General features: G+C 42.3%; 1 protein-coding gene across 2 annotated transcripts in view; it reads right to left on the minus strand.

Moving 5' to 3' along the window:
- Nucleotides 1–2,323: 2,323 nt before the first annotated feature.
- Nucleotides 2,324–25,824, minus strand: part of SLC7A3 (solute carrier family 7 member 3) — a 208,994-nt gene continuing 185,493 nt past the window's right edge. For both annotated transcript variants that reach the window (XM_056537883.1, XM_056537884.1), the window contains 5 exons: nt 9,118–9,220; nt 8,158–8,363; nt 7,547–7,713; nt 6,812–6,920; nt 2,324–3,186 (listed from right to left, as the gene is read on the minus strand). In XM_056537883.1, the coding sequence (XP_056393858.1) occupies nt 3,056–3,186; nt 6,812–6,920; nt 7,547–7,713; nt 8,158–8,363; nt 9,118–9,220 (716 nt within the window). In that variant the 3' untranslated portion in view covers nt 2,324–3,055. The remainder of the gene's footprint in view (nt 3,187–6,811; nt 6,921–7,546; nt 7,714–8,157; nt 8,364–9,117; nt 9,221–25,824) is intronic.

A 25,824-nucleotide genomic window follows, 5' to 3' on the forward strand; every position in this document is an offset into this window, starting at 1 on the left:
CACCATGCTGCCCTTAGCATACATCTGCTATGCATCTGCTATGCATGGTTGCTAAAATGGACAGAGATGTCAGCAGAGAGCACTGTGCTCGTGATGTCATCAGTGTTCCAAAAAGAAAGGAATTTTCTCTGTAGCATTCAGCAGCTAATAAGTACTGGAAGGATTAAGATTTTTTAATAGAAGTAATTTACAAATATGTTTAACTTTCTGCCACCAGTTGATTTAAAAGAAAAAAGGTTTTCACCGGAGTACCCCTTTAAAGGAAGGGGGGGGGGCAACAAAAATTCATACATAATTTCAATAATTACATATTTTGTAATTTAAAGGGGTTATCCAGGAAAAAACTTTTTTTTTTTATATATCAACTGGCTCCAGAAAGTTAAACAGATTTGTAAATTACTTCTATTAAAAAAACTTAATCCTTTCAGTACTTATGAGCTTCTGAAGTGTAGGTTGTTCTTTTCTGTCTAAGTAATCTCTGATGACACGTGTCTCGGGAACCGCCCAGTTTAGAAGAGGTTTGCTATGGGAATTTACTTCTAAACTGGGCGGTTCCCGAGACACGTCCCATCAGAGATTACTTAGACAGAAAAGAACAACCTTAACTTCAGAAGCTCATAAGTACTGAAAGGATTAAGATTTTTTAATAGAAGTAATTTACAAATCTGTTTAACTTTCTAGAGCCAGTTGAAATATATAAAAAAAAGTTTTTTCCTGGAATACCCCTTTAAGTCACAAGCGTAAGGAAGTGTAAGGAAATACAGTGACCCCCCCTGACCTACGATGGCCCCGACATACGATAATTTCAACATGCAATCGCCTCTCAGAGGCCATCGCATGTTGAAGGCAGCATTAACATACGATGCTTTTGTATGTCGGAGCCATTGCATAAACGGCTATCCGTCAGCGCTGACTGCTTCAGCAGCCGCCGGATAGCCATTTACGGTGCCCCGTGTGCTCCGGTGATGATCACTTACCTGTCCTCGGGGCTCCGGCGCATCCTCTTCAGGATCCCCTCCATCGCCGGTGCTCTCCGTCGACGTCATCACGTCGCTGCGCACGCCGTCCCATCATCCAATAGGAGCGGTGTGCGTAGTGACGTAATGGCGGCGACGGAAAGCGAGGAAGCAGGGGAAGCAGAGGCCTTACCGGAGCGTCGGGGACGCGGCGACAGCGATGGACGGCGACATCCTGGGCAGCGGTGATGGTCCGGAGCGGCGGGGACAGGTGAGTACAACTTTCTCTAACAGTGGTCTTCAACCTGCGGACCTCCAGATGTTGCAAAACTGCAACTCCCAGCATGCCCGGACAGCCGTTGGCTGTCCGGGCATGCTGGGTGTTGTAGTTTTGCAACATCTGGAGGTCCGCAGGTTGAAGACCTCTGTCTTATACTTTACATTGTTGAAACCATCGCATGTTGAGGGATCCGTGCAAACGATGGTCCGTTTGGAACGGATTACCATCGTATGTTGAGGGACCACTGTACATAAATAATCTCAATGCATGTGCAGCTATCACCACAGGGAACAGGGTATTGGTTTGACATAAAATATAGGTTTTGCAGTTTAAACTAGAATTAGAAGTTGGGCTCCAAGTTGAAATTTAATTGTAGAAGGAGCCATGGTAAAGGATAAAAGGTTAATACAAATACAATAAATACTTTCTTTGTAAACATCAAAATCAAGCATTCAAGTATGAGCGTTTTTAAATTCTGCGCATTTTCCTACCGTTGCAGAAATCTTTACATTCAGCTAAGTGAAATGAAACTTTCATCCTAAAAAAAAATATTTTGATATATAAATAAACATGTTGGAACAGTTCACCCCGAATGTATTCCTACCTCACAATACATAACAAAGAGGAAGCTATGACTGAATGTAATCTTTTGATTACAACTGACAATGACAGTTGATAGCAAAAACAGAACCATTATAGGAATATCAAGTGCAGTATTAACACTTCAAGACGAATTCACAATGGTTATACCAAAACCATTACTATTTGTAGAATACCAGAAAACACTTTAAGCTGTATAGATCATTTTAAGCATTAAGCTGGCAGCTCTGTAATTATTAGTAGAGATGAGCAAACTTACAGTAAATCCGATTCGTCACGAACTTCTCAGCTCGGCAGTTGATGACTTTTCCTGCGTAAATTAGTTCAGCCTTCAGGTGCTCCGGTGGGCTGGAAACGGTGGATACATTCCTAGGAAAGAGTCTCCTAGGACTGTATCCACCTTTTCCAGCCCATCGGAGCACCGGAAAGCTGAACTAATTTATGCAGGAAAAGTCATCAACTGCTGAGCCGGGAAGTTTGTGACGAATCGAATTTACTGTAAGTTCGCTCATCTCTAATTATTAGGTATCAAACAAGCATTGTGTGGTCAAGCTGTGACCAAATAGAAGCTGAAATTATGCCAGATCAATGAATGTAGAAACGGAAAAAAATAAAATAAAATAGACAAGCCAAAATTCTGGAGGTCACAGTTTACCTGTATGGCCATTACTTAAAGGGGTTGTCCACTTTTTATTGTTTTAGCGTTTATAGAAGAAAAAAGTAAACTTTTCTAATAAACATATATTTCAAATTGTATTCAGATAAATTCTGCTTACAGATGCAGTTACACCTTTCTAGTAAGCAACAATGGCACAAATTACACTGAACGCTTGTACAATAATAATACTTACTGCAACATCTCAGTATCAGGTGTGTCTAATATGACGTCACCTATGGACAGACAGTAGTTATACAAATAACTACACACAATAAAGAAGTTGTTTAACTAACCATAATAAAACATTAAGAATAATGATGCCATGTTTAGCCCCGTTCAGTTAGCCTGAATTACACAGGACTAATCTGTAGCTTATGCTATTCCACTGTGCAGACAGATGCCTCAGTACAGCAACAAGAAAGGTATGTGTTCATCATTTTAAATGTAATTATATTAGAAAATGGTATGGTTTCCTATTCTATAAATAATTACATCTATGAAATATAGTCCACACATCCCATTTGAAGATGATCAGAGTGCAGGAGTAAAACAGAATGGTGTTTATACAACGGTTGGTGAGTGATCATTGGCAGCTTTGCTGGGAAGGTCAGTGTTTTTCCGATTGTCCTTTCCTTTAGAGCTCTGTTCCTCATTGCTGTTCCAAATTCCATAACTAAAGTAGATTAAGAAACCTAAAGCACAAAAGAGGTAAAATTACTTGCATATGTACATAGTTAATAAGGTTGAAAAAAGACCATCAAGTTCCAGTTATACCCCTATTGTGTCCCTACAGTGCTGATCCAAAGAAAGGCGAACAAAAAAAGCCTGAGGCAAATGCCAATTGCCCCACAGCAATTTCTTCCTGACTCCAAATATGGCAATCAGAGTAAATCCCTGGATCATCATTCTGTCCCCCATAAACCTAGTTTCCAAGACTTGTAATATTATTTCTCTCCATTAAAAGGGCTACGCCAATGGAAAACAATTATTTTCAAATCAACTGGTGTCAGAAAGTTACAGATTTGTAAATTACTTCTATTTAAAAATCTTAATCCTTCCAGTACTTATCAGCTTTCCTTTTTGAATGTCCTTTCTGTCTGACCACACTGCTCTCTGCTGACATCTCTGTCTGTGTCAGGAACTGTATGGAGCAAGAGAGGTTTGCTATGGGGATTTGTTAGTGCTCTGGCCAGTTTCCTGACAGTTTCCAGACATGGACAGAGTTGTCAACAGAGAGCACTGTGGTCAGACAGAAAAGAACTATACAACTTCCTCTGTAGTATACAGCAGCTGATAAGTACTGGAAGAGTTAAGATTTTTAAATATAACGAATTCACAACCCTGTTTAACTTTTTGGCACCAGTAGATTAAAAAAAATGTAATACCCACTGGAGCACCCCTTTAATGCATCCAGGTCTGAAATTCTTCAGGAAATTTACAATGACCACTTCCTCTGTCAAAGAGTGGCATAGTCTCACTGCTCTTACAATAAAGAATAACTGTCTGTGCTGGTGTAGAAACCTTCTTTGCTCTAGGTGTAGAGAATAGAAACATAGAATGTGTCGGCAGACTGCCCAATATTATGAATACATATGAAACGTCCTTGTCCCTACCTTATATGAAGGATAGCCTTATATCTATCTCTATCTTATATGAAGGATAGCCTTATATCTATCTCTATCTTATATGAAGGATAGCCTTATATCTATCTCTATCTTATATGAAGGGTAGCCTTATATCTATCTCTATCTTATATGAAGGGTAGCCTTATATCTATCTCTATCTTATATGAAGGATAGCCTTATATCTATCTCTATCTTATATGAAGGATAGCCTTATATCTATCTCTATCTTATATGAAGGATAGCCTTATATATATCTCTATCTTATATGAAGGATAGCCTTATATCTATCTCTATCTTATATGAAGGGTAGCCTTATATCTATCTCTATCTTATATGAAGGGTAGCCTTATATCTATCTCTATCTTATATGAAGGGTAGCCTTATATCTATCTCTATCTTATATGAAGGATAGCCTTATATCTATCTTATATGAAGGATAGCCTTATATCTATCTCTATCTTATATGAAGGATAGCCTTATATCTATCTCTATCTTATATGAAGGATAGCCTTATATCTATCTCTATCTTATATGAAGGGTAGCCTTATATCTATCTCTATCTTATATGAAGGATAGCCTTATATCTATCTCTATCTTATATGAAGGGTAGCCTTATATCTATCTCTATCTTATATGAAGGATAGCCTTATATCTATCTCTATCTTATATGAAGGATAGCCTTATATCTATCTCTATCTTATATGAAGGGTAGCCTTATATCTATCTCTATCTTATATGAAGGGTAGCCTTATATCTATTTCTATCTTATATGAACGATAGCCTTATATCTATCTTATATGAAGGATAGCCTTATATCTATCTCTATCTTATATGAAGGATAGCCTTATATCTATCTCTATCTTATATGAAGGATACAAGACACTCTGAGAACGAGGCGCGCATGCGCTGTTGTTACTTCCTGATGCCAAATACTGTAATAACGTGGATTTACTTGTCATCCGGTGAGTGTGTGTTCCCCCACCTTTTTAACCCTGTATGTTTCACTACACATGTGTGTCACTTTATTAATTAAACACAATTAGTGTTTATCTTAATGTATTTATTGCACTATATTGTGTAAAAGTTTTGCTTATGTATTTTTCACAATCTTGTATTTTGTAATTTATGTTTGTGTATTTTTTGAATTGTTTACACTATGCATTTGCACTTTATATATTGATTGATTTTGCACATTGTTTAGTACCATTTGTAATTGGTACTCTTATAAAGATATGGTTAGCACTGGTTGTGTGATGCTTGAGAAAGGTCAGGTTGAGCTGACTGAAACATTGCTGCTGTATTGACACCTTATATGGAATAAACACCAATTTTTTTTCATGAACGCACGCCGGAGGCCTGAAGCAGCGCGGACCCGACCCCAGCAAAAGGTAATTATGCAACCGGGGATGGGGGGAGGCAACGGGGCAGCGGCGCCGGCAATGGGTGCCACTGCCCCTTCTCTCCCCCTGGCTGTCGGCGCCGCTTCTCTTCCCCTGGCTATCGGCACCGGCAATGGGGCGCCGGCACCGATAGTCAGGGGGAGAGAACGGGCAGCGGTGCAGATAGCCAGCGGGAGAGAAGCGGCGGCAGCAGGGCTCTAGACCCCAGGAAAGGCAAGGGCAGAGAAGTGGGCAGCGACGGCCTCTCTCCCCCTGCCTTTCCTGGGGGTGTATCGGGGTATACACGCGCACACACACGCAACCTCATTTTACCATGGATATTTGGTTAAAAAAACTTTTTTTACCCAAATATCCTTGGTAAAATGAGGGTGCGTGTTATAGGCCGGTGCGTGGTATGCCCCGATAAATACGGTATATTAAATGTAGCCATGCTAACCTTACTTAATCCCCACTAGTCCCATTCTGATGCCTTTGGGGGTTCCATGTAGCTATTGCAGCCAGTTATTAAATTGCTCACTATTCCATGTTGAGAGGGACTTGGCAGTACAGAGACTAAGGGAAACATTGCAACGCGAGCAGCAGTAAATCTGTATTGGAAGTATAACTTATTTTATGAAAAAAAACTTAAATGTCTGAACAAGCCTTGTTAAAGGGATGTAACAACATTATGGCCCCTTTCTATATTGAAGGCCCAGTGATCAGCTGACTGCTGCTGGTTTGGCTTCCTAATTAAATGGGTGTTCCAGGATTTTATTTTCTTCCGCCTTTGAGCCCATGATACAAGTTATTATACTGTGTAATATGCATCTATTACCTCTGTGCGTGACTTTTTGTCCTTTGAGTGCTGTAGTGCAAGTCTTTTTATTTTACTGTTGTATATGACTTTTCCCAGCATTGCAGAGACAATAAGTCATAAGTCACATGGTCTCTAAGGGGATTGGCTATGCTGCAGTGGATGGGAAGGTAGATAGCAATTCATTCCACCCTGCTATCTGCTCACCCAATGCAACAAAGCCACACTCCCCTGGAGATCATGTAACCTATGACATATTAACTCTGGTCACATGGAATGCTGGGGAAGTTCAGTATGATAACTTGGCACCATGGGCTCAAAAACAAATCCTAACATATCCCTTTAAGTTGTTTTTGAAATCAGTTAAACCTAATAAATCTTATAAAACTAAAACTAAGTACATGAGGAATTCCCTTTACCATGACAAGAGTAATGACAATCTCAGTACCGTGTTGCAGGACATGTTAGCACCATAAAAGCAACAGGAAATAAACTTTACCTAAAGCCATCCAAATGGAAAATCGAATCCATGTTCCCGTACTAAACTGGACCATAAAATAAAGATTGACAAATACACTAAATAGAGGCAACAGGGGAACTGCAGGCACCTATTGTACAAATGGAAAAACAGAAAAATTAATAAAAATGAATTTTTTTTAGCTATGCATTACAAAAACACTTTATATATAAAGGGGTACTCCACTGGTCAACACTCGGAACATTTAGTTCTGAACACTGTGTGCGTGATGCGAGGGGTTGGCCACGTGACGTCAGGTCACACCCCCTCTATGCAAGTCTATGGGAAGGGTGTAACGGCCGCCATGCCCCCTCCCATAGACTTGCATTGAGGGGGCGTGGCCTGACATCAAGAGGGGGCATTGCCGACCCCCGCAGCATGCACACAGCGTTCAGAACTAAATGTTCCAAATGCTGGCCAGTGGAGTACTTCCTGACAGGGGCAGAGATGTCAGCAGAGAGCTCTGCGATCAGAACTACACAACTTTCTCAGTAGCATACAGCAGCTGATAAGTACTGAAAGGATTAATATTTTTAAATAGAAGTAATTTACAAATCTGTGTAACTTTCTGCCACCAGTTGATTTCAAAACATTTTATTTTCACTGGGATACCCTTTAAACTGATAACAAGGATTTTCACAATGTATTAAGTTTCTTTTTAAATTGGAAGGACAAACAGAACATTTTCTTAGATAAAATAATCAAGTAATAACTTACTTTAAATGAAAGGTGGGTTTTACATTCTGGTTGTTTTAAGATAACAAAACTAGAAGCAGCAGACCCAAAAGACAGAAGAGTAAAGATAGTGATCCAGATGGGACTTCCATCAAAAAGATCAGTTAGCTTCTGACCAAGGATCAAACACATGAAGATGAACAAAATAGCTGGAAAACCGTAAACAGAATAAAGAACGATAATTAGTAGTGTGGTTCTATTAATAAACAATACAAACTATTAGTAATAGTAGTAACCATTGCAAATACACAAAAATGATTGCACAATTTGTGATATAAAATGGCTTACATGACTTGCACTACATTTATCATGTGTTTAAGACATGCTTTTTAGGGGGGGGGGGGGGGTTTAAAAGTAAATGTGTGTCTTGTCTGTGCCAAAAACTACACTAAAATGTTGGTGAAATATTTGGGCACAAAGTTAGTTAGCCAACAGGTGGTGTAAACTTACACTAGAACGATGTGTTAAATGTATTAACCAGAATAAGCCATTGTGATCAATCTGTGGTAAGACTATGCAGTCTAAGTCTTAGACAGTATTCGTAAAATAGCCCCAATTGTGTCTTATACTAGCAATTAACCTGAATTATTTACCAATTACTGAGACACAGCAATAGACAATGAGCCCAGAAGTTTTGGTGGGGACATCACTGCCTGGTGACAGAAGATGTCTGATGCTGAACATATCACTTTGAGTAAAAGTGACCTGAGGATCCATGTCTGTTTTTTCATTATCTGTCTTTTTCAATTCCGCCATTTCAGAGATCTTAAATGAGCAGTTCTGCTTCTCTGGTTGGTACCTGTAAGCTCAAAACAAACAATCATTATTATTTCTTTTTAACATAAAAACAATTGATAGCTGCAGGATGACAAATTTAAAAGGGGTTTTCCAGTTTACATTTTTTTTTTTTAACATGCCCACAAACAACCACCGTTCATGCTCAAGTAGGTGCCTTGGTCTCTTTTTCCAAGAAATGAGACATGACCACTGCAATCCTTCAGTCGTCTTATGGTCATGTTTTGTGTCATCCGCTTGTAAAAAGAGACCAGGACGCACACTGGAGTGTGTATAGTCACTTGATTGGAAAGGTGAGTAAATATTCCTTTGTTGTTTTAGGCTGGGTTCACATCACGTTTTGTCCCATACGGGACCGCATACGGCAGGGGCAGCTGAAAACTTGTGCTCCCGTATGCCTTCGTATGCGGTCCCGTATGTAATTCATTTCAATGAGCTGACCGGAGTGAAACGCTGACTCCGGCCAGCTCATTTTTGCCCCACATGCGGTTTTCCCCACAGCACGTAAAAACGTGGTCGACTACAAAATGCGGAAAACCGCATACGGAGCAAAAATGAGCCGACTGGGGTCAGCGTTTCACTCCGGTCAGCTCATTGAAATGAATTACATACGGGTCGCTTATGGGACAAAACGTGATGTGAACCCAGCCTTACAGAGTTTTGGGTCCCTTAAAAAAAAAATAATTAAAAACTGGATAAAAATTGGTCTGGGTGTCTTTTAGAGATGACACAATACAGGGATTATGCATACAACTTGCCTAAGAATAACAACGCAGGCAGCCACCAGGGAATAAGCAAATAAGGTACCAATGGACATCACCTCCACGAGGACATCCAGATCAAAAAGGAATGCCATGATTGCTGCAAAAAAAATTCATAAAAAATAATTAAAAACCTGACCATTTCAATGGAAGACAATATAAGAACATTAGTGAAAAATCAAAGAATAGCTGCTAATAAACTCATAGCTGCAGGTCTGGTAGGTAAGTCCACCACTGATGGAGGAAAAACGGACTTTCACACACTTTTATTTTAATAAATGGCTTCAATGTATTAATGATCCTGCATAGACAGCCAGAGGTCTCCACTATGAATAATAAAAATGAGTCCTGAGTGAGATAACCCTCTCCCCAATGCCCATATCTCAAAATAAACATAAGGACTAATATGAAGTATACTGATATTAGAAGCCTTTAAAAGGTTAGTTATTTGAGGGCCAGGTAAGGTTAACATCTTAATCATTCCTCAGGCAGCTGCAGATGTGTATAGTGTAATAGTGATATAGTAATAATCACTTTTGCCCGTGGCTTTGCTCACGTTAAATTTGGGGTAACATAGATCTACTTTTTACGATTCTATTGTAAAGAGGCCGCTCTGGGTAAAGTCTATGAGCATCCAAGCAACCCGAATTCTAACAAACATTACATCTGCTGTTCCATGGAATTGAAGATCAACATCCTTTGAGGACTTTTACCGAGTCTGCGCGCAAGGCCTTTGGATTGCTGAAAGAGGACAAAAATTTGGAAATGCCTTTAGAGGAACCTGCATTGTACGATTTTCCTTTCTAGCTGCAAGAATTATTTACGACAATGTTAGTTTTTTTTTAGTTCTCTGATTCTTGAAGTCATCCAACATTTCAGTATTTATAGTACCTCTTTGTATACTACATTCAAGGTTGGGCCATACTGTCCGGGTGCAGCGCGTGCATGTCGCACTTATAATGAGGTGGCCCGCCTTCTCGCGCTGCTTATATACTGTCCAGGTGCAGCACGTGCAAATTTTTTTGTGTTTTCATAGATTTTTCAGAGGATTATTATTATGTAAATACAGATACAGATAGACATTGTTTTTATTTAAGAGTCATGGTGCAAATTTTCGAATTAAAAAATCAACCTAATCTTAATTCATAGAAACTCAAAACCCCTGTTTCACCCCTCCAGAGGTGGAATTTTAGAAAACGTTAAAACACGTGTTTCTTTATCTCTAATTGTTAGCCTAAAAACAAAGTTTCATGGGTCTAGCTTCAAAAATGATGGACTTCCATACAAACTTTCAACCCCTTTTTCACACCCTTAAGGGTTGAATTTCAAAAAATCCTTTCTTATTCCTCGTCTACGTCTTAAAATCAACACCAATTCAGCTTTCTAGGTCCAACAGTTTAGGCTGGGCGTTGATGAGTCAGTGAGTCAGGCCTTCTCTTTTTATATATTTATATAGACTAGCTTTTGCCCGCAGCTTGACTCGCGTTAAATTTGGGGTAACTAGATCCTGTAGTAATGAGGCCGCTCTGGGTAAAGTCTACAGGCATCCAAACAACCCAAAACATTACGTCTGCTGTTTCATGGAATTGAAGATCGACATCCTTTGAGGACTTTTACTCGTCCTCCTATCTTGACCTCCTATCCCGACCTCCTATCCAAACCTCCTTTTCCGTCCTCCTATCCCGATCTCCTATCCCGTCCTCATATCTTTACCTCCTATCCCGACCTCCTATCCCGATCTCCTATCCCGTCCTCATATCCATCCTCCTATCTCGACCTCCTAACCCGACCTTCTATCCTGACCTCCTATCCCATCCTCCTATCCCTTCCCCCTATCTTGACCTCCTATCCCGACCTCCTATCCCGACCTCCTATACCTTCCTCCTATCCCGACCTCCTATACCGTCCTCCTATCCAGGTCCTTCTATCCCGACCTCCTATCCTGACCTCCTATCCCGTCCTCCTATAACGACCTCCTATCCTGTCCTACTATCCCGTCCTACTATCCCGTCCTCCTATCCCGACCTCCTATCCCGACCATCCCGTCCTCCTATCTCAACCTCCTATCCCGACCATCCCATCCTCCTATCTCGACCTCCTATCCCGACCTCCTATCCCGACCTCCTATCCTGACCTCCTATCCCCTCCTCCTATCCCATCCTCCTATCCCGTCCTCCTAACCCGACCTCCTATACCATCCGCTTATCTCGACCTCCTATCCCAACCTCCTTTCCTGCCCTTCTATACTGACCTCTAGAGATGAACGAACTTTCGATTCGTCACAAACTTCTCGGCTCGGCAGTTGATGACTTATCCTGCATAAATTAGTTCAGCTTTCAGGTGTTCCGGTGGGCTGGAAAAGAGGGATACAGTCCTAGGAAAGAGTCTCCTAGGACTGTATCCACCTTTTCCAGCCCACAGGAGCACCTGAAAGCTGAACTAATTTATGCAGGATAAGTCATCAATTACCGCGCCGAGAAGTTTGTGACGAATCGAATTTACTGTAAGTTCGCTCATCTCTACCGAACTCCTATATCGACCTCCTATCCCGACCATCCCATCCTCCGATCTCGACCTCCTATCTCGACCTCCTATCCCGTCCTCCTATATCAATCTCCTATCTCGACTTCCTATACCGACCTCTCATCCCGACCTTCTATCCTGACCGCCTATATCTACCTCCTATCTCTACCTCCTATCCCTACCTCCTATCCCGACCTCCTATCTCGACCTCATATCCCATCCTCCTATCCTGATCATCCCGTCCTCCTATTTCGACCTGCTATCTCGACCTCCTATCCCGACCTTATATCCCAACTGTGCTGTATGCTCTGAGCCCCGCTGCTCCCCCAAATATAGTTTCACACAGGCTAAGCAGACACTGCCACTCCTCTTTCCTCCACTCTTACAGCTTACAGTCTCAATGCTGCAGTTTCTGTAGTATTAGTAGTTCTAATCTAGATGGGGTTTTTGAAGGGCTTTAGAAAGTTTCTGAGTATTACTAGGAAGATGCCACTTAAACCAATAAGATATGATACATTTTAAATAGTTATATTAATATGTTTTGATGTGCATCTATTGATTTAATCCCTCAATCGGGCACTGTCAGATCCAAAAACTTTTTATATGTTGTTTTCATAGATTTTTTAGAGGATTATTATTATATAAATACAGATACAGACAGACATTGTTTTTATTTAAGAGTAATGGTGCATATTTTCGAATTAAAAATCAACCTAATCTTAATTCATAGAAACTCAAAACCCCTGTTTCACCCCTTCAAAGGTGGAATTTTAGAAAACGTTAACCCCTTAAGGACCAAGGGCGTACCTGTACGCCCATGGGAATTTCGGTCCCCGCCGCGAGCCGGGCGGGGACCGGGCCGGGGTGACTGCTGCTATCTATCAGCAGTCCCCCGCGCAAATGCCCAGGGGGGTCATTAGACCCCCTCATGTCGGCGATCGGCGCAAATCACAAGTGAATTCACACTTGCGATTTGCGCCGATTCTGGGTCATTACGTGTCTATGGTGACCCGGTGACCCGGAATAGAAGGGGGATCGCGGATGTCCTAGACACCCACGATCCCCCTGTAGCGATAGGAGTGAGGTGCCACCCCTCCTATCTCTGCTATTGGTTGTCTAAACGCGACCACCAATAGCAGATCGGGGGCGGAGGGGTTTACTTTCGGTTTCCGCGTTCTACCCACCCACAATAGGCGTGGCAGGACGTGGAAACCGACAGGGACCGGCGCCGAAGATCCACTTACCCATCGGCGACGGCAGCGGGCGACGATCAGCGGCAGCGGGCGACGATCAGCGGCGGCAGCGGGCGACGATCGGCGGAAGAAGAGGATGGCGACGCAGCTCCCTGGATCCGACTGAAGCCGGTGAGTTACTTAGCAACATATGGAGGGCTACAGTCTGAGACCACTATAGTGGTCTCTAAACTGTAATCCTCCAGATGTTGCAAAACTACAACTCCCAGCATGTCCAGAGAGCTGTTTAGGCTTGTTGGGAGTTGCAGTTTTGCAACAGCTGGAGTTCTACAGTTTGAGACCACTGCAAAGTGATCTCTATACTGTGCACCTCCAGATCTTGCAAAACTACAACTCCCAGCATGCCCACACAGCAGTTTGCTGTCTGGGCATGCTGGGAGTTGTAGTTTTGCAACATCTGGAGGTCCACAGTTTGGAGACCACTGTGCAGTGGTCTCTAAACTATAGCTCTCCAGATGTTGCAAAACTGCAACTCCCAGCATGCCTAAACAGCAAACAGCTGTCTCTGCATGCTGGGAGTTGTAGTTGCGATCCCTCCAGCTGTTGCATAACTACATCTCCCAGCATGCCTTTCGGCGATCAGTACATGCTGGGAGTTCAAGTTTCGCAACAGCTGGAGGCACACTGGTTGGAAAATACTGAGTTAGGTAACAGAACCTAACTGAAGGTTTTCCAACCAGTGTGCCTCCAGCTGTTGCAAAAGTACAACTCCCAGCATGCACGGTCTGTCAGTACATGCTGGGAGTTGTAGTTTTGAAACAGCTGGAGGTTTGCCCCCCCATGTGAACGTACAGGGTACATTGACACTGGTGGGTTTACAGTAAGTTTTCTGCTTCAAGTATGAGCTGCGGCAAATTTTTCGCCGCAGAGCAAACTCCTAGCTGTAAATTCACTGTAAACCTCCGCCAGTGTGAACGTACCCTAAAAACACTACACTTACACATACACTTACACTACACTTACACATAATAAAGGGTAAAACACTACATAAACACCCCCTTAGACTGTCCCCTCAATAAAAATAAAAAACGTATTGTACGGCAGTGTTTCCAAAACAGAGCCTCCAGCTGTTGCAAAACAACAATTCACAGCATTTCCGGACAGCCACTGACTGTCCAGGCATGCTGGGAGTTTAGCAACAGCTGGAGGCACCCTGTTTGGAATCACTGGCGTAGAATACCCCTATGTCCACCCCTGTGCAATCCCTAATTTAATCCTCAAATGCGCATGGCGCTCTCTCACTTCAGAGCCCTGTCGTATTTCAAGGAAACAGTTTAGTGCCACATATGGGGTATCTCCGTACTCGGGAGAAATTGCACTACTAATTTTGGGGGCTTTTTTTTCCCTTTACCCCTTATGAAAAAGAAAAGTTGGGGTCTACACCAGCCTGTTAGTGTAAAAAAAAAATTTTTTTTTACACTAACATGCTGGTGTTGTCCTTTACTTTTTATTTTCACGGGAGGTAAAAGGAAAAAAAGACCCCCCAAAATTTGTAACGCAATTTCTCCAGAGTACGGAAATACCCCATATGTGGGCGTAAAATGCTCTGCAGACGCACAACAAGGCTCAGGAGTGAGAGCGCACCATGTACATTTGAGGCCTAAATTGGTGATTTGCACAGGGGTGGCTGATTTTACAGCGGTTCTGACATAAACCCAAAAAAATAAATACCCACATGTGACCCCATTTTGGAAACAACACCCCTCACGGAACGTAACAAGGGGTATAGTGAGCCTGAACACCCCACAGGTGTTTGACAAATTTTCATTAAAGTTGGATGGGAAAATGAAAAAAAAATTTTCACTAAAATGGTGGTGTCACCCTAAATTTTTCATTTTCACAAGGGAAAATAAAAAAAAAAGCCCCCCAAAATTTGTAACCCAATATGTGGAACATATGTGGATGTAAAGTGCTCTATGGGTGCACTACAATGCTCAGAACAGAAGGAGCGCCATTGGGATTTTGAAGAGAAAATTTGTCCGGAATTGAAGGCCACTTGTGTTTACAAAGCCCACTTGTACCAGAACAAAGGACCCCCCCCATATGTGACCCCATTTTGGAAACTACCCCCCTCATGTAATGTAATAAGGGGTACAGTGAGCATTTACGCCCCACAGGTGTCTGATAGATTTTTGGAACAGTGATCCGTGAAAATTAAAAATTTTATTTTTCATTTGCACAGCCCACTGTTCCAAAGATCTGTCAAACGCCAGTGGGGTCTAAATGCACACTGCATCACTTATTAAATTTTGTGAGGGGTGTAGGTTCCAAAATAGGGTCACATGTGGGGGAGTCCACTGTTCTGGCACCACGGGGGCTTTGTAAATGCACATGGCCCCTGACTACCATTCCAAACAAATTCTCTTTCCAAAAGCTCAATGGTGCTCCTCCTCTTCTGAGCATTGTAGTTCGCCCGTAGTGCACTTCAGGTCAACTTATGGGGTATTAACCCTTGCAAAAATGTGAAATTTGGGGGGAAACACACATTTTAGTGAAAAAAAAATATATATTTTTTTTACATATGCAAAAGTCGTGAAACCCCTGTGGGGTATTAAGGCTCACTTTATTCCTTGTTATGTTCCTAAAGGGGTCTAGTTTCCAAAATGGTATGCCATGTGGGTATTTTTTGCTGTTCTGGCACCATAGGGGCTTCCTAAATGTGACATGCCCCCCGAGCAAAATTTGCTCTCAAAAAGCCAAATATCACTCCTTCTCTTCTGAGCATTGTAGTTAGCCCGTAGTGCACTTCAGGCCAACTTATGGGGTACCGCCATACTCAGAAGAGATGGGGTTACACATTTTGGGGGGTATTTTCTGCTATTAACCCTTGCAAAAATGTGAAATTTGGGGGGAAACACACATTTTAGTGACATTTTTTTTTTTTTTTTTTACATATGCAAAAGTCGTGAAACACTTGTGGGGTATTAAGGCTCACTTTATTCCTTGTTACGTTCCCCAAGGGGTCTAGTTTCCAAAATGGTATGCCATGTGTTTTATTTTTTGCTTTTCTGGCACCATAGGGGCTTCTTAAATGCAACATGCCCCCCAAAAACCATTTCTGAAAAACGTACTCTCCAAAATCCCCTTGTCGCTCCTTCGCTTCTGAGCCCTCTACTGCGCCCGCCGAACAATTTACATAGACATATGAGGTATGTCCTTACTCGAGAGAAATTGGGCTACAAATATAAGTATACATTTTCTCCCCTTGTAAAAAATTTTTTTTACCCCTTGTAAAAATTCAAAAATTGGGTTTACAAGAACATGCGAGTGTAAAAAATGAAGATTGTGAATTTTCTCCTTAACTTTGCTGCTATTCCTGTGAAACACCGAAAGGGTTGAAACGCTTACTGATTGTCATTTTTAATACTTTGGGGGTGTAGTTTTTATAATGGGGTCATTTGTGGGGTATTTCTAATATGAAGACCCTTCAAATCCACTTCAAACCTGAACTGGTCCGTGAAAAAAAGCGAGGTTCAAAATTTTGTGAAAAATTGGAAAATTGCTGCTGAACTTTGAAGCCCTCTGGTGTCTTCCAAAAGTAAAAACACATCAATTTTATGATGCAAACATAAAGTAGACATATTGGAAATGTGAATTAAAAAAAAATATTTTGAATATCCATTTTCCTTACAAGCAGAAAGCTTCAAAGTTATGCTAAATGCTAAATGTTATGAAAAATGCTAAATTTTCAAATCTTTTATCAAATTTTGGGATTTTTCACCAAGAAAAGATGCAAGTTACCACAAAATTTTACCACTATGTTAAAGTAGAATATGTCACGAAAAAACTGTATCGGAATCAGAATGATAACTAAAAGCATTCCAGTGACAGTGGTCAGATGTGCAAAAAACGCTCTGGTCCTAAGGTGTAAAATGGCCTGGTCCTTAAAGGGTTAAAACACGTGTTTCTGTATCTCAAAGTTTCATGCTTCTAGCTTCAAGAATGATGGACTTCCATACAAACTTTCAACCCCTTTTTCACCCCCTTAAGGGTTGAATTTAAAAAAAATCCTTTCTTAATCCTTGTCTACGTCTTAAAATCAACACCTGTGAAAAAATTCAGCTTTCTACGTCCAAGAGTTTAGGCTGGGCGTTGATGAGTCAGTGAGTCAGGCCTTCTCTTTTTATATATTTATATAGACTAGCTTTTGCCCGCAACTTCGCTCGCATTAAATTTGGGGTAACATCCTATGGTAATGAGGCCGCTCTGGGTAAAGTCTAAAGGCATCCAAACAACCCTAAAAATTACGTCTGCTGTTTCATGGAATTGAAGATCGACATCCTTTGAGGACTTTTACCAAGTATGCGTGCAGGAGAACCCGCCTTCTCTCGCTGCTTATTTAGTGCCAACAGTCCTCATATTCCATCCTCATATCTCGTCCTCCTATCTCGACCACCCCGTCCTCCTCTCTCGACCTCCTATCCTGACCATCCCGTCCTCCTATCTTGACCTCCTATCCCGACCTCCTATCCCCTCCTCCTATTCCCTCCTCCTATCCCGTCCTCCTAACCCGACCTCCTATCCCAACCTCCTATCCTGACCTCTTATACCATCCGCCTATCCCGACCTCCTATCCCGCCCTTCTATATCGACCTCCTATGCCAACCTCCTATCCCATCCTCCTATATCGATCTCCTATCTCAACCTCCTATCCCGACCTCCCATCCCGACCTTCTATCCCGACCTCCTATCTCTACCTCCTATTCCGACCTCCTATCCCGACCTCCTATCTCGACCTCATATCCCATCCTCCTAACTCAACCTCCTATCTCAACCTCCTATCATGACCTCCTAACCTGATCATCCCGTCCTCCTATCTTGACATCCTATTTCGACCTGCTATCTCGACCTCCTATCACGACCTCATATCCCGACTGTGCTGTATGCTCTGAGCCCCGCTGCTCCCCCAAATATAGTTTCACACAGGGTAGGCAGACACTGCCCCTCCTCTTTCCTCCACTCTTACAGCTTACAGTCCTAATGCTGCAGTTACTGTAGTATTAGTAGTTCTAATCTAGATGGGGTTTTTGAAGGGATTTAGAAAGTTTCTGAATATTACTAGGAAGATGCCACTTAAACCAATAAGATATGATACATTTTAAATAGGTATATTTATATTTTTTGATGTGCATCTATTGATTTAATCCCTCAATCGGGCACTGTCAGATACAAAAACGTTTTATATGTTGTACATCTTGGCAAAATGTTAACCTTTCTAATCTAATATACTTCCTTTTTAGAGAAATCCTTGCTTATAAAATCATGGCATTAGATGGGACTTTTTATAATTTTGTTCCCTGATATATACTGGATAATCATAAACATTCTATTCTAATGGTCTGGACAATTCTGCACATGACAATACCATTTATATTTTTTAATTTGAAAAATAGGAAAATGGGGTGATTAAAATATTTATTAGGGAAGGGGCTTTTTTTCACGTTTCTTATTATTTTATTTAAACTTTTTAAGCCCTCATAGGGGACTATTATAAGCAATCATATCAGTGATCAGTTAAATCGGTGCTCTGGTAAAGTCTGCCTGAGAGACTGTATTAGCGACACCACTATGGCCGTTACTGAGGAATTCAGAAGGTCTCCATTGCCAATATTGTGCTGCGTGTTCCCAAACCACCAAGCAGTAATTTTTATTTATTTATTTAAATGCTGTGATCAGTATTGAAAGCTGTATATAAAGGGTTAAATGATGGACATAAACATCGATGTCCATCGTTGATGGAGAGTGCTAGCTGCTGATGGCAGTTGACACTTACTGAGCTCACTTCAAAGTCTCTGAGCACACACATTCCATATAGAATTTAAAGGGAGTATTCCAGTTAAAAACATTTTTTTCATACCAACTGGCTTCTGAAAGCTTAATCCTTCCAGTACTTATTAGATGTTGAAGTTGAGTTGTTATTTTCTGTCTGACAACAGTGCTCTCTGCTGACACCTCTGTCTGTCTCAGGAACTGTCCAGAGCAGGAGAGGTTTGATATGGGGATTTACTCCTACTCTGGGCAATTCCTGAGACAGACAGAGGTGTCCACAGAGAACACTGTTTTCAGACAGAAAAGAACAACTCAATGTCAAAAGATGATAAGTAATGGAAGGATTAAGATTTTTTAATAGAAGTAATTTACAAATCTGTTTAACTTTCTGGAGCCAGTTGATATGGAAAAATGTATTTTAATTGGAATACCCCTTTAAAGGCTTTATTCAAGGCAAAATAACAAGCTGAATACCACAGTGCATTACTCCTCTCCTTATTTCAGTCAGTGTTACAGTTTTTGTTATACATTTTCCAAACAACCTAGAAATAACCCATGGAGTTCAACATTGGTCTCCTCCTCAGCAGTCCTAATTGCTGAGCTGTCCATAGCAGATACAGCAAAAACTACTAGTGTGGGGGAGAATTGAGGAGGGGAGAGGAAATTAACTCATTACTGTACTGCACTACCCTGCAGTGATGTCTACACATAGACAATCATTGCTTGCTTAAATAAAGAGAAAATGAGCATGACATTTTCCTGCCATCACCAGCAGCAAGGTATGCATGTTAATTCGATTTAGTGAGTGTGTTGTATGTTTGACTATGTGATCATAATGTGTGTATTTGCATCCATGCGTGTTGTAAATCTGCATAAATGAGTAAGTGGTCAAAGTGCGTATGAGTATGTCTATGTAAGTTTTGAAAGCATGTATGAGTGTGTCCATGTATGTCATGAATGTGTATGAGTGTATCTATGTTAGTTGTCACATAGGAACAGTGAAGCAGTTGCCCATAGCAACCAGATCTCAGCTTTCATTTTTAGAGGCCTTTTTAACCCCTTAAGGACTCAGCCCATTTTGGCCTTAAGGACTCTCAGACAATAAAATTTTTACGTTTTCATTTTTTCCTTCTCGCCTTCTACAAATCATAACTCTTTTATATTTTCATCCACAGACTAGTATGAGGGCTTGTTTTTTGCGCGACCAGTTGTCCTTTGTAATGACATAACTCATTATATCATAAAATGTATGGCGCAACCAAAAAACACTATTTTTGTGGCGAAATTAAAAAGAAAAACGCAATTTTGCTAATTTTGGAAGGTTTCGTTTTCACGCCGTACAATTTATGGTAAAAATGACGTGTGTTCTTTATTCTGAGGGTCAATACGATTAAAATTATACCCATTATTACATACTTTTCTATTATTGTTGTGCTTAAAAAAAATCACAAACTTTTTAACCAAATTAGTACGTTTATAATCCCCTTATTTTGATGACCTTTTTTATTTTTCTGTAAAAGCGGCGGTATGGGGGCTCATTTTTTGCGCCATGATCTGTACTTTTTTTATACCACATTTGCATATAAAAAACTTTTAATACATTTTTTATAATTTTTTTTTAAATAAAATGTATTAAAAAAGTAGCAATTTTGGACTTTTTTTTTTTTTCGTTCACGCCATTTACCATACGGGATCATTAACATTTTATTTTAATAGTTCGGACATTTACGCACGCGGCGATACCAAATATGTCTATAAAATTTATTTTTTACGCTTTTTGGGGGTAAAATAGGAAAAAACGGACGTTTTACTTTTTTATTGGGGGAGGGGATTTTTCACTTATTTTTTTACTTTTACATTTTTTTTAATTTTTTTAACACTTGAATAGTCCCCATAGGGGACTATTCATAGCAATACCATGATTGCTAATACTGATCTGTTCTATGTATAGGACATAGAACAGATCAGTGTTATCGGCTATCTTCTGTTCTGGTCTGCTCGATCTCAGACCAGAGCAGGAGACGTCGGGAACCGGAAGGAGGAAGGTGAGGGGACCTCCATGCGGCGTTCTGAATGATCGGATCCACGCAGTAGCGCTGCGGGCGATCCGATCATTCATTCAAATCGTGCACTGCCGCAGATGCCGGGATCTGTATTGATCCCAGCACCTGAGGGGTTAATGGCGGACACCCGCGATATCGCGCGCGTCGGCCATTGCCGGCGGGTCCCTGGCTGCGATCAGCAGCCGGGATCCGCCGCGCATGACACGGGCATCGCTCCGATGCCCGCGGTTATGCACAGGACGTAAATGTACGTCCTGGTGCGTTAAGTACCACCGCACCAGGACGTACATTTACATCCTGTGTCCTTAAGGGGTTAATAATTAAAGGGGTACTCCACTGGGAAAAAAAATGTTTAAGTCAACTGGTGCCAGAAAGTTAAACAGATTTGTAAATTACTTCTATTTAAAAATCTTAACCCTTCCAGTACTTACTAGTTGCTGTATGCTCCACAGGAAGTTATTTTATTTTTAAATTTCCTTTCTGTCTGAGCACAGTGCTCTCTGCCGACACCTCTATACGTTTTAGGAACTGTCCAGAGTAAGAGCATATCCCCATAGTAAACCTATCCTGCTCTGGACAGTTCCTAAAATGGACAGAGGTGTCAGCAGAGAGCACTGTGGTCAGACAGAAAGGAAATTAAAAAAGAAAAGAACTTCCCGCGGAGCATATAGTAGTTGATAAGAGCTGGAAGGATTAAGATTTTTAAATGTAATTTGTAAATTACTTCTAAACAATCATACTGGTTTCTAAGGCAACTGCTCCACTGCTCCTCTGCACAAAGTTTGATAAATAATGTGTGAATGTGTTCGTAGTAGGTGAACATTTATATGAATGCATATTCCTATATGTGGTGACGGCAACAAATACAGTATCTGTGGCTGGAACTTATAAAGGGACACAGGAGCTAAAATACTGGAGGGTGCAATACAAATTAAATGTTTTTTTTTTATTGTTCTCAAAATAAAGTAGATATATAAAAATTGTAATAATGTACTGGAAAAGTATGTCTAAATAAATATGATGATGGGAAATTATTTGTATTAGAATTAAAATAAGAAAACAAATATTTTCAAAAATATAAATGAAAATCATTTCACATTTAAATTTAGATTGGCCCGCTTTTACTTTGTTTAATTTTTTGTCACAAGTTGTATTACATTTACAATGTTAAAATTTCTTGGATTGGCAAAATCAATTAACAGAGTTATTCTCTAAGGGTACGATCCCACATACAGACCTAGTTAGCCTGGGCTTTAAGGGGTTAAGTCTCTAAAAATGTATATGCTTCTCTCCAATACAGTCTATTATTGTCAGAATTGAACTTTATAACCTTTCTTAAATGAAGCAGAGCAAAATCAAACACAGCCCATTAGAAAAGACAGAGGCAGGATTCCTGGAGAAGATGCAATAAAATAATTTCTGTAAACACAACCTTAAATGTATTGTACAATAGCTCAGTTACATGTGGATAGTTTTGTAAATCAATTTCACATGACTGCACTGTAAAGGGGTGCACTTTGTCTGACCTGAAGTCCATGTGGGACAAATTAGAAGCTTATGAACATGACCTCAAAGTGAAAACATAGTCCAACATGCTTAAAGGGGTTATCCAGGAAAAAAAATTTTTTTATATATCAACTGGCTCCAGAAAGTTAAACAGATTTGTAAATTACTTCTATTAAAAAATCTTAATCCTTTCAGTACTTATGAGCTTCTGAAGTTAAGGTTGTTCTTTTCTGTCTAAATCCTCTCTGATGACACGTGTCTCAGAAAACGCCCAGTTTAGAAGTAAATCCCCATAGCAAACCTCTTCTAAACTGGGCGTTTCCCGAGACACGTGTCATCAGAGAGCACTTAGACAGAAAAGAACAACCTTAACTTCAGAAGCTCATAAGTACTGAAAGGATTAAGATTTTTTAATAGAAGTAATTTACAAATCTGTTTAACTTTCTGGAGCCAGTTGATATATGAAAAATAGTTTTTTCCTGGAATACCCCTTTAAATAGATACACAATGTAGGCCTTCAAAGGGTGCCAGAAAGTTAAACAGATTTGTAAATTACTTCCATTTAAAAATCTTAATCCTTCCAGTACTTATCAGCTGCTATATACTACAGAGTAAGTTATTTCCTTTTTTAATTACCTTTCTGTCTGACCACAGTGCTCTCTGCTGACACCTCTGTCCAGAGCAGGAGAGGTTTGCTATGGGGATATGCTCCTTTTCTGGGCAGTTCCTGACATGGATAGAGGTGTCAGCAGAGAGCAGTGTGGTCAGACAGAAAGGAAATTTAAAAAGGAAAGAACTTCCTGTGGTGCATACAGCAGCTGATAAGTACTGGAAGGATTAAGATTTTTAAATAGAAGTAATTTAAAAATCTGTTTAACTTTCTGGCACCAGTTGATTTAAAATATAAATGTTTGCCAGCGGAATACCCCTTTAAACATGCATATTTTTGCCATTTAAACTGTTTAATTTGCGCATGTCGCTTTTTTTATGCAACTTTTTCCAGCACACATGCCATTTTTGCACTGCTGTGCCAGGGGGCCTACTTAGGTTACCAAGTGGCCATGGTTTTACTGGCACACTGTTACGCCTAGCGCTCCGGGTCCCCGCTCCTCCCCGGAGCGCTCACGGCGTCTTTCTCCCTGCAGCTTCCCGGTCAGTCCCGCTGACCGGGAGCGCTGCTCTGCCATGGCCGTTGGGGATGCGATTCGCACAGCGGGACGCGCCCGCTCGCGAATCGCATCCCAGGTCACTTACCCGTTCCCGTCTCCTGCGGTCATGTGCTGGCGCGCGCGGCTCCGCTCTCTAGGGCGCGCGCGCGCCAGCTCCCTGAGACTTAAAGGGCCAGTGCACCAATGATTGGTGCCTGGCCCAATTAGCTTAATTGGTTCCCACCTGTTCCCTGGCTATATCTAGTCTCCTCCCTTGCACTCCCTTGCCGGATCTTGTTGCCCTTGTGCCTAGTGAAAGCGTTTTGTGTGTTTAAAAGCCTGTGTACCAGAACTTCTGCTATCTCCCCTGACTACGAACCTTGCCGCCTGCCCCCGACCTTCTGCTACGTCCGACTTTGCTTCTGCCTACTCCCTTGTACCTCGCCTATCTTCAGCAGTCAGAGAGGTTAGCCGTTGCTAGTGGATACGACCTGGTCACTACCGCCGCAGCAAGACCATCCCGCTTTGCGGCGGGCTCTGGTGAAAACCTGTAGTGGCTTAGAACCGGTCCACTAGCGCGGTCCTCGCCATCCCTCTCTGGCACAGAGGATCCACTACCTGCCAGCCGGCATCGTGACAGTAGATCCGGCCATGGATCCCGCTGAAGTTCCTCTGCCAGCTGCCGCCGACCTCCCTACATTGGTCGCCCGACAAGAGCACCAGCTGTCGTACTTGACCACCATGCTACAGCAGCTCCAGTCACAGCAACAGCAGCAACAGTCACAGCTACAGCAAGTTCAGTCTCAGCTACAGCAGCAACAACCATCTCCTCCGCCAGCTCCTGCACCCCTTCCGCAGCGAGTGGCCACTCCTAGCCTCCGCCTGTCTTTGCCGGACAAATTTAATGGGGACTCTAAGTTTTGCCGTGGCTTCCTTTCGCAATGTTCTCTGCACTTGGAGATGATGTCGGACCAGTTTCCTACTGAAAGGTCTAAGGTGGCTTTCGTAGTCAGCCTTCTGTCTGGAAAAGCCCTGTCATGGGCCACACCGCTCTGGGACCGCAATGACCCCGTCACTGCCTCTGTACACTCCTTCTTCTCGGAAATTCGAAGTGTCTTTGAGGAACCTGCCCGAGCCTCTTCTGCTGAGACTGCCCTGCTGAACCTGGTCCAGGGTAATTCCTCCGTTGGCGAGTACGCCATACAATTCCGTACTCTTGCTTCTGAACTATCCTGGAATAATGAGGCTCTCTGCGCGACCTTTAAAAAAGGCCTATCCAGCAACATTAAAGATGTTCTGGCCGCACGAGAGACTCCTGCTAGCCTGCATGAACTCATTCATCTAGCCACTCGCATTGACATGCGTTTTTCTGAGAGGCATCAAGAGCTCCGCCAGGAAAAAGACTTAGATCTCTGGACACCTCTCCCACAGTCTCCACTGCAATCTGCGCCTAGGCCTCCCGCCGAGGAGGCCATGCAAGTGGATCGGTCTCGCCTGACCCTGGAAGAGAGGAATCGTCGTAAGGAGGAGAATCTTTGTCTGTACTGTGCCAGTACTGAACATTTTTTGGTGGATTGCCCAATCCGTCCTCCACGCCTGGGAAACGCACGCTCGCACTCAGCTCTCGTGGGTGTGGCGTCTCTTGATGCTAAGTCGGCTTCTCCACGTCTCACGGTGCCTGTTCGGATTTCTACTTCAGCCAGCTCTCCCCTCTCAGCCGTGGCCTGCCTGGACTCTGGAGCTTCTGGGAATTTTATTCGGGAGTCCTTAGTGAATAAATTCCGCATTCCGGTGACCCGTCTTGTCAAGCCACTCCACATTTCCGCGGTCAACGGAGCCAGGTTGGATTGCACCGTGCGTTACCGCACGGAGCCCCTCCTAATGTGCATCGGACCTCATCACGAGGAAATTAAATTTTTTGTCCTTCCTAATTGCACTTCCGAAATTCTCCTTGGACTACCCTGGCTTCAACACCATTCCCCAACCCTGGATTGGTCCACTGGGGAGATCAAGAGTTGGGGTCCCTCTTGTTCCAAGGACTGCCTTCAACCGGTTCCCAGTAATCCCTGCCGTGACCCTGTGGTTCCTCCTGTATCCGCTCCCCCTAAGGTCATTAAGGACTCTGCCTGCCTCAGGAAATGCCTCTCCCCCCCTCCCAGTCCCATCAGGCAAACCTTTGTGTCCCCTCATGGCCCTCGTCCTGGTGTCACACTGCCCCGTGCCAGGTCTCGCCCTCTGCCCTCCCTCCCCATTCCTACTCCTGCTGTACTGCCTGCCATTGAGGAAACCATCCATTCCTTCCCGGTGTCCTCATCCCAGGGGAGGCAGTCACCGGACAAAAAAAAGGGGAGACCTAAGGGGGGGGTACTGTTACGCCTAGCGCTCCGGGTCCCCGCTCCTCCCCGGAGCGCTCACGGCGTCTTTCTCCCTGCAGCTTCCCGG

Source organism: Hyla sarda, chromosome 9, assembly GCF_029499605.1.
Source record: "Hyla sarda isolate aHylSar1 chromosome 9, aHylSar1.hap1, whole genome shotgun sequence".
Classification (NCBI taxonomy): Eukaryota; Metazoa; Chordata; class Amphibia; order Anura; family Hylidae; genus Hyla; species Hyla sarda.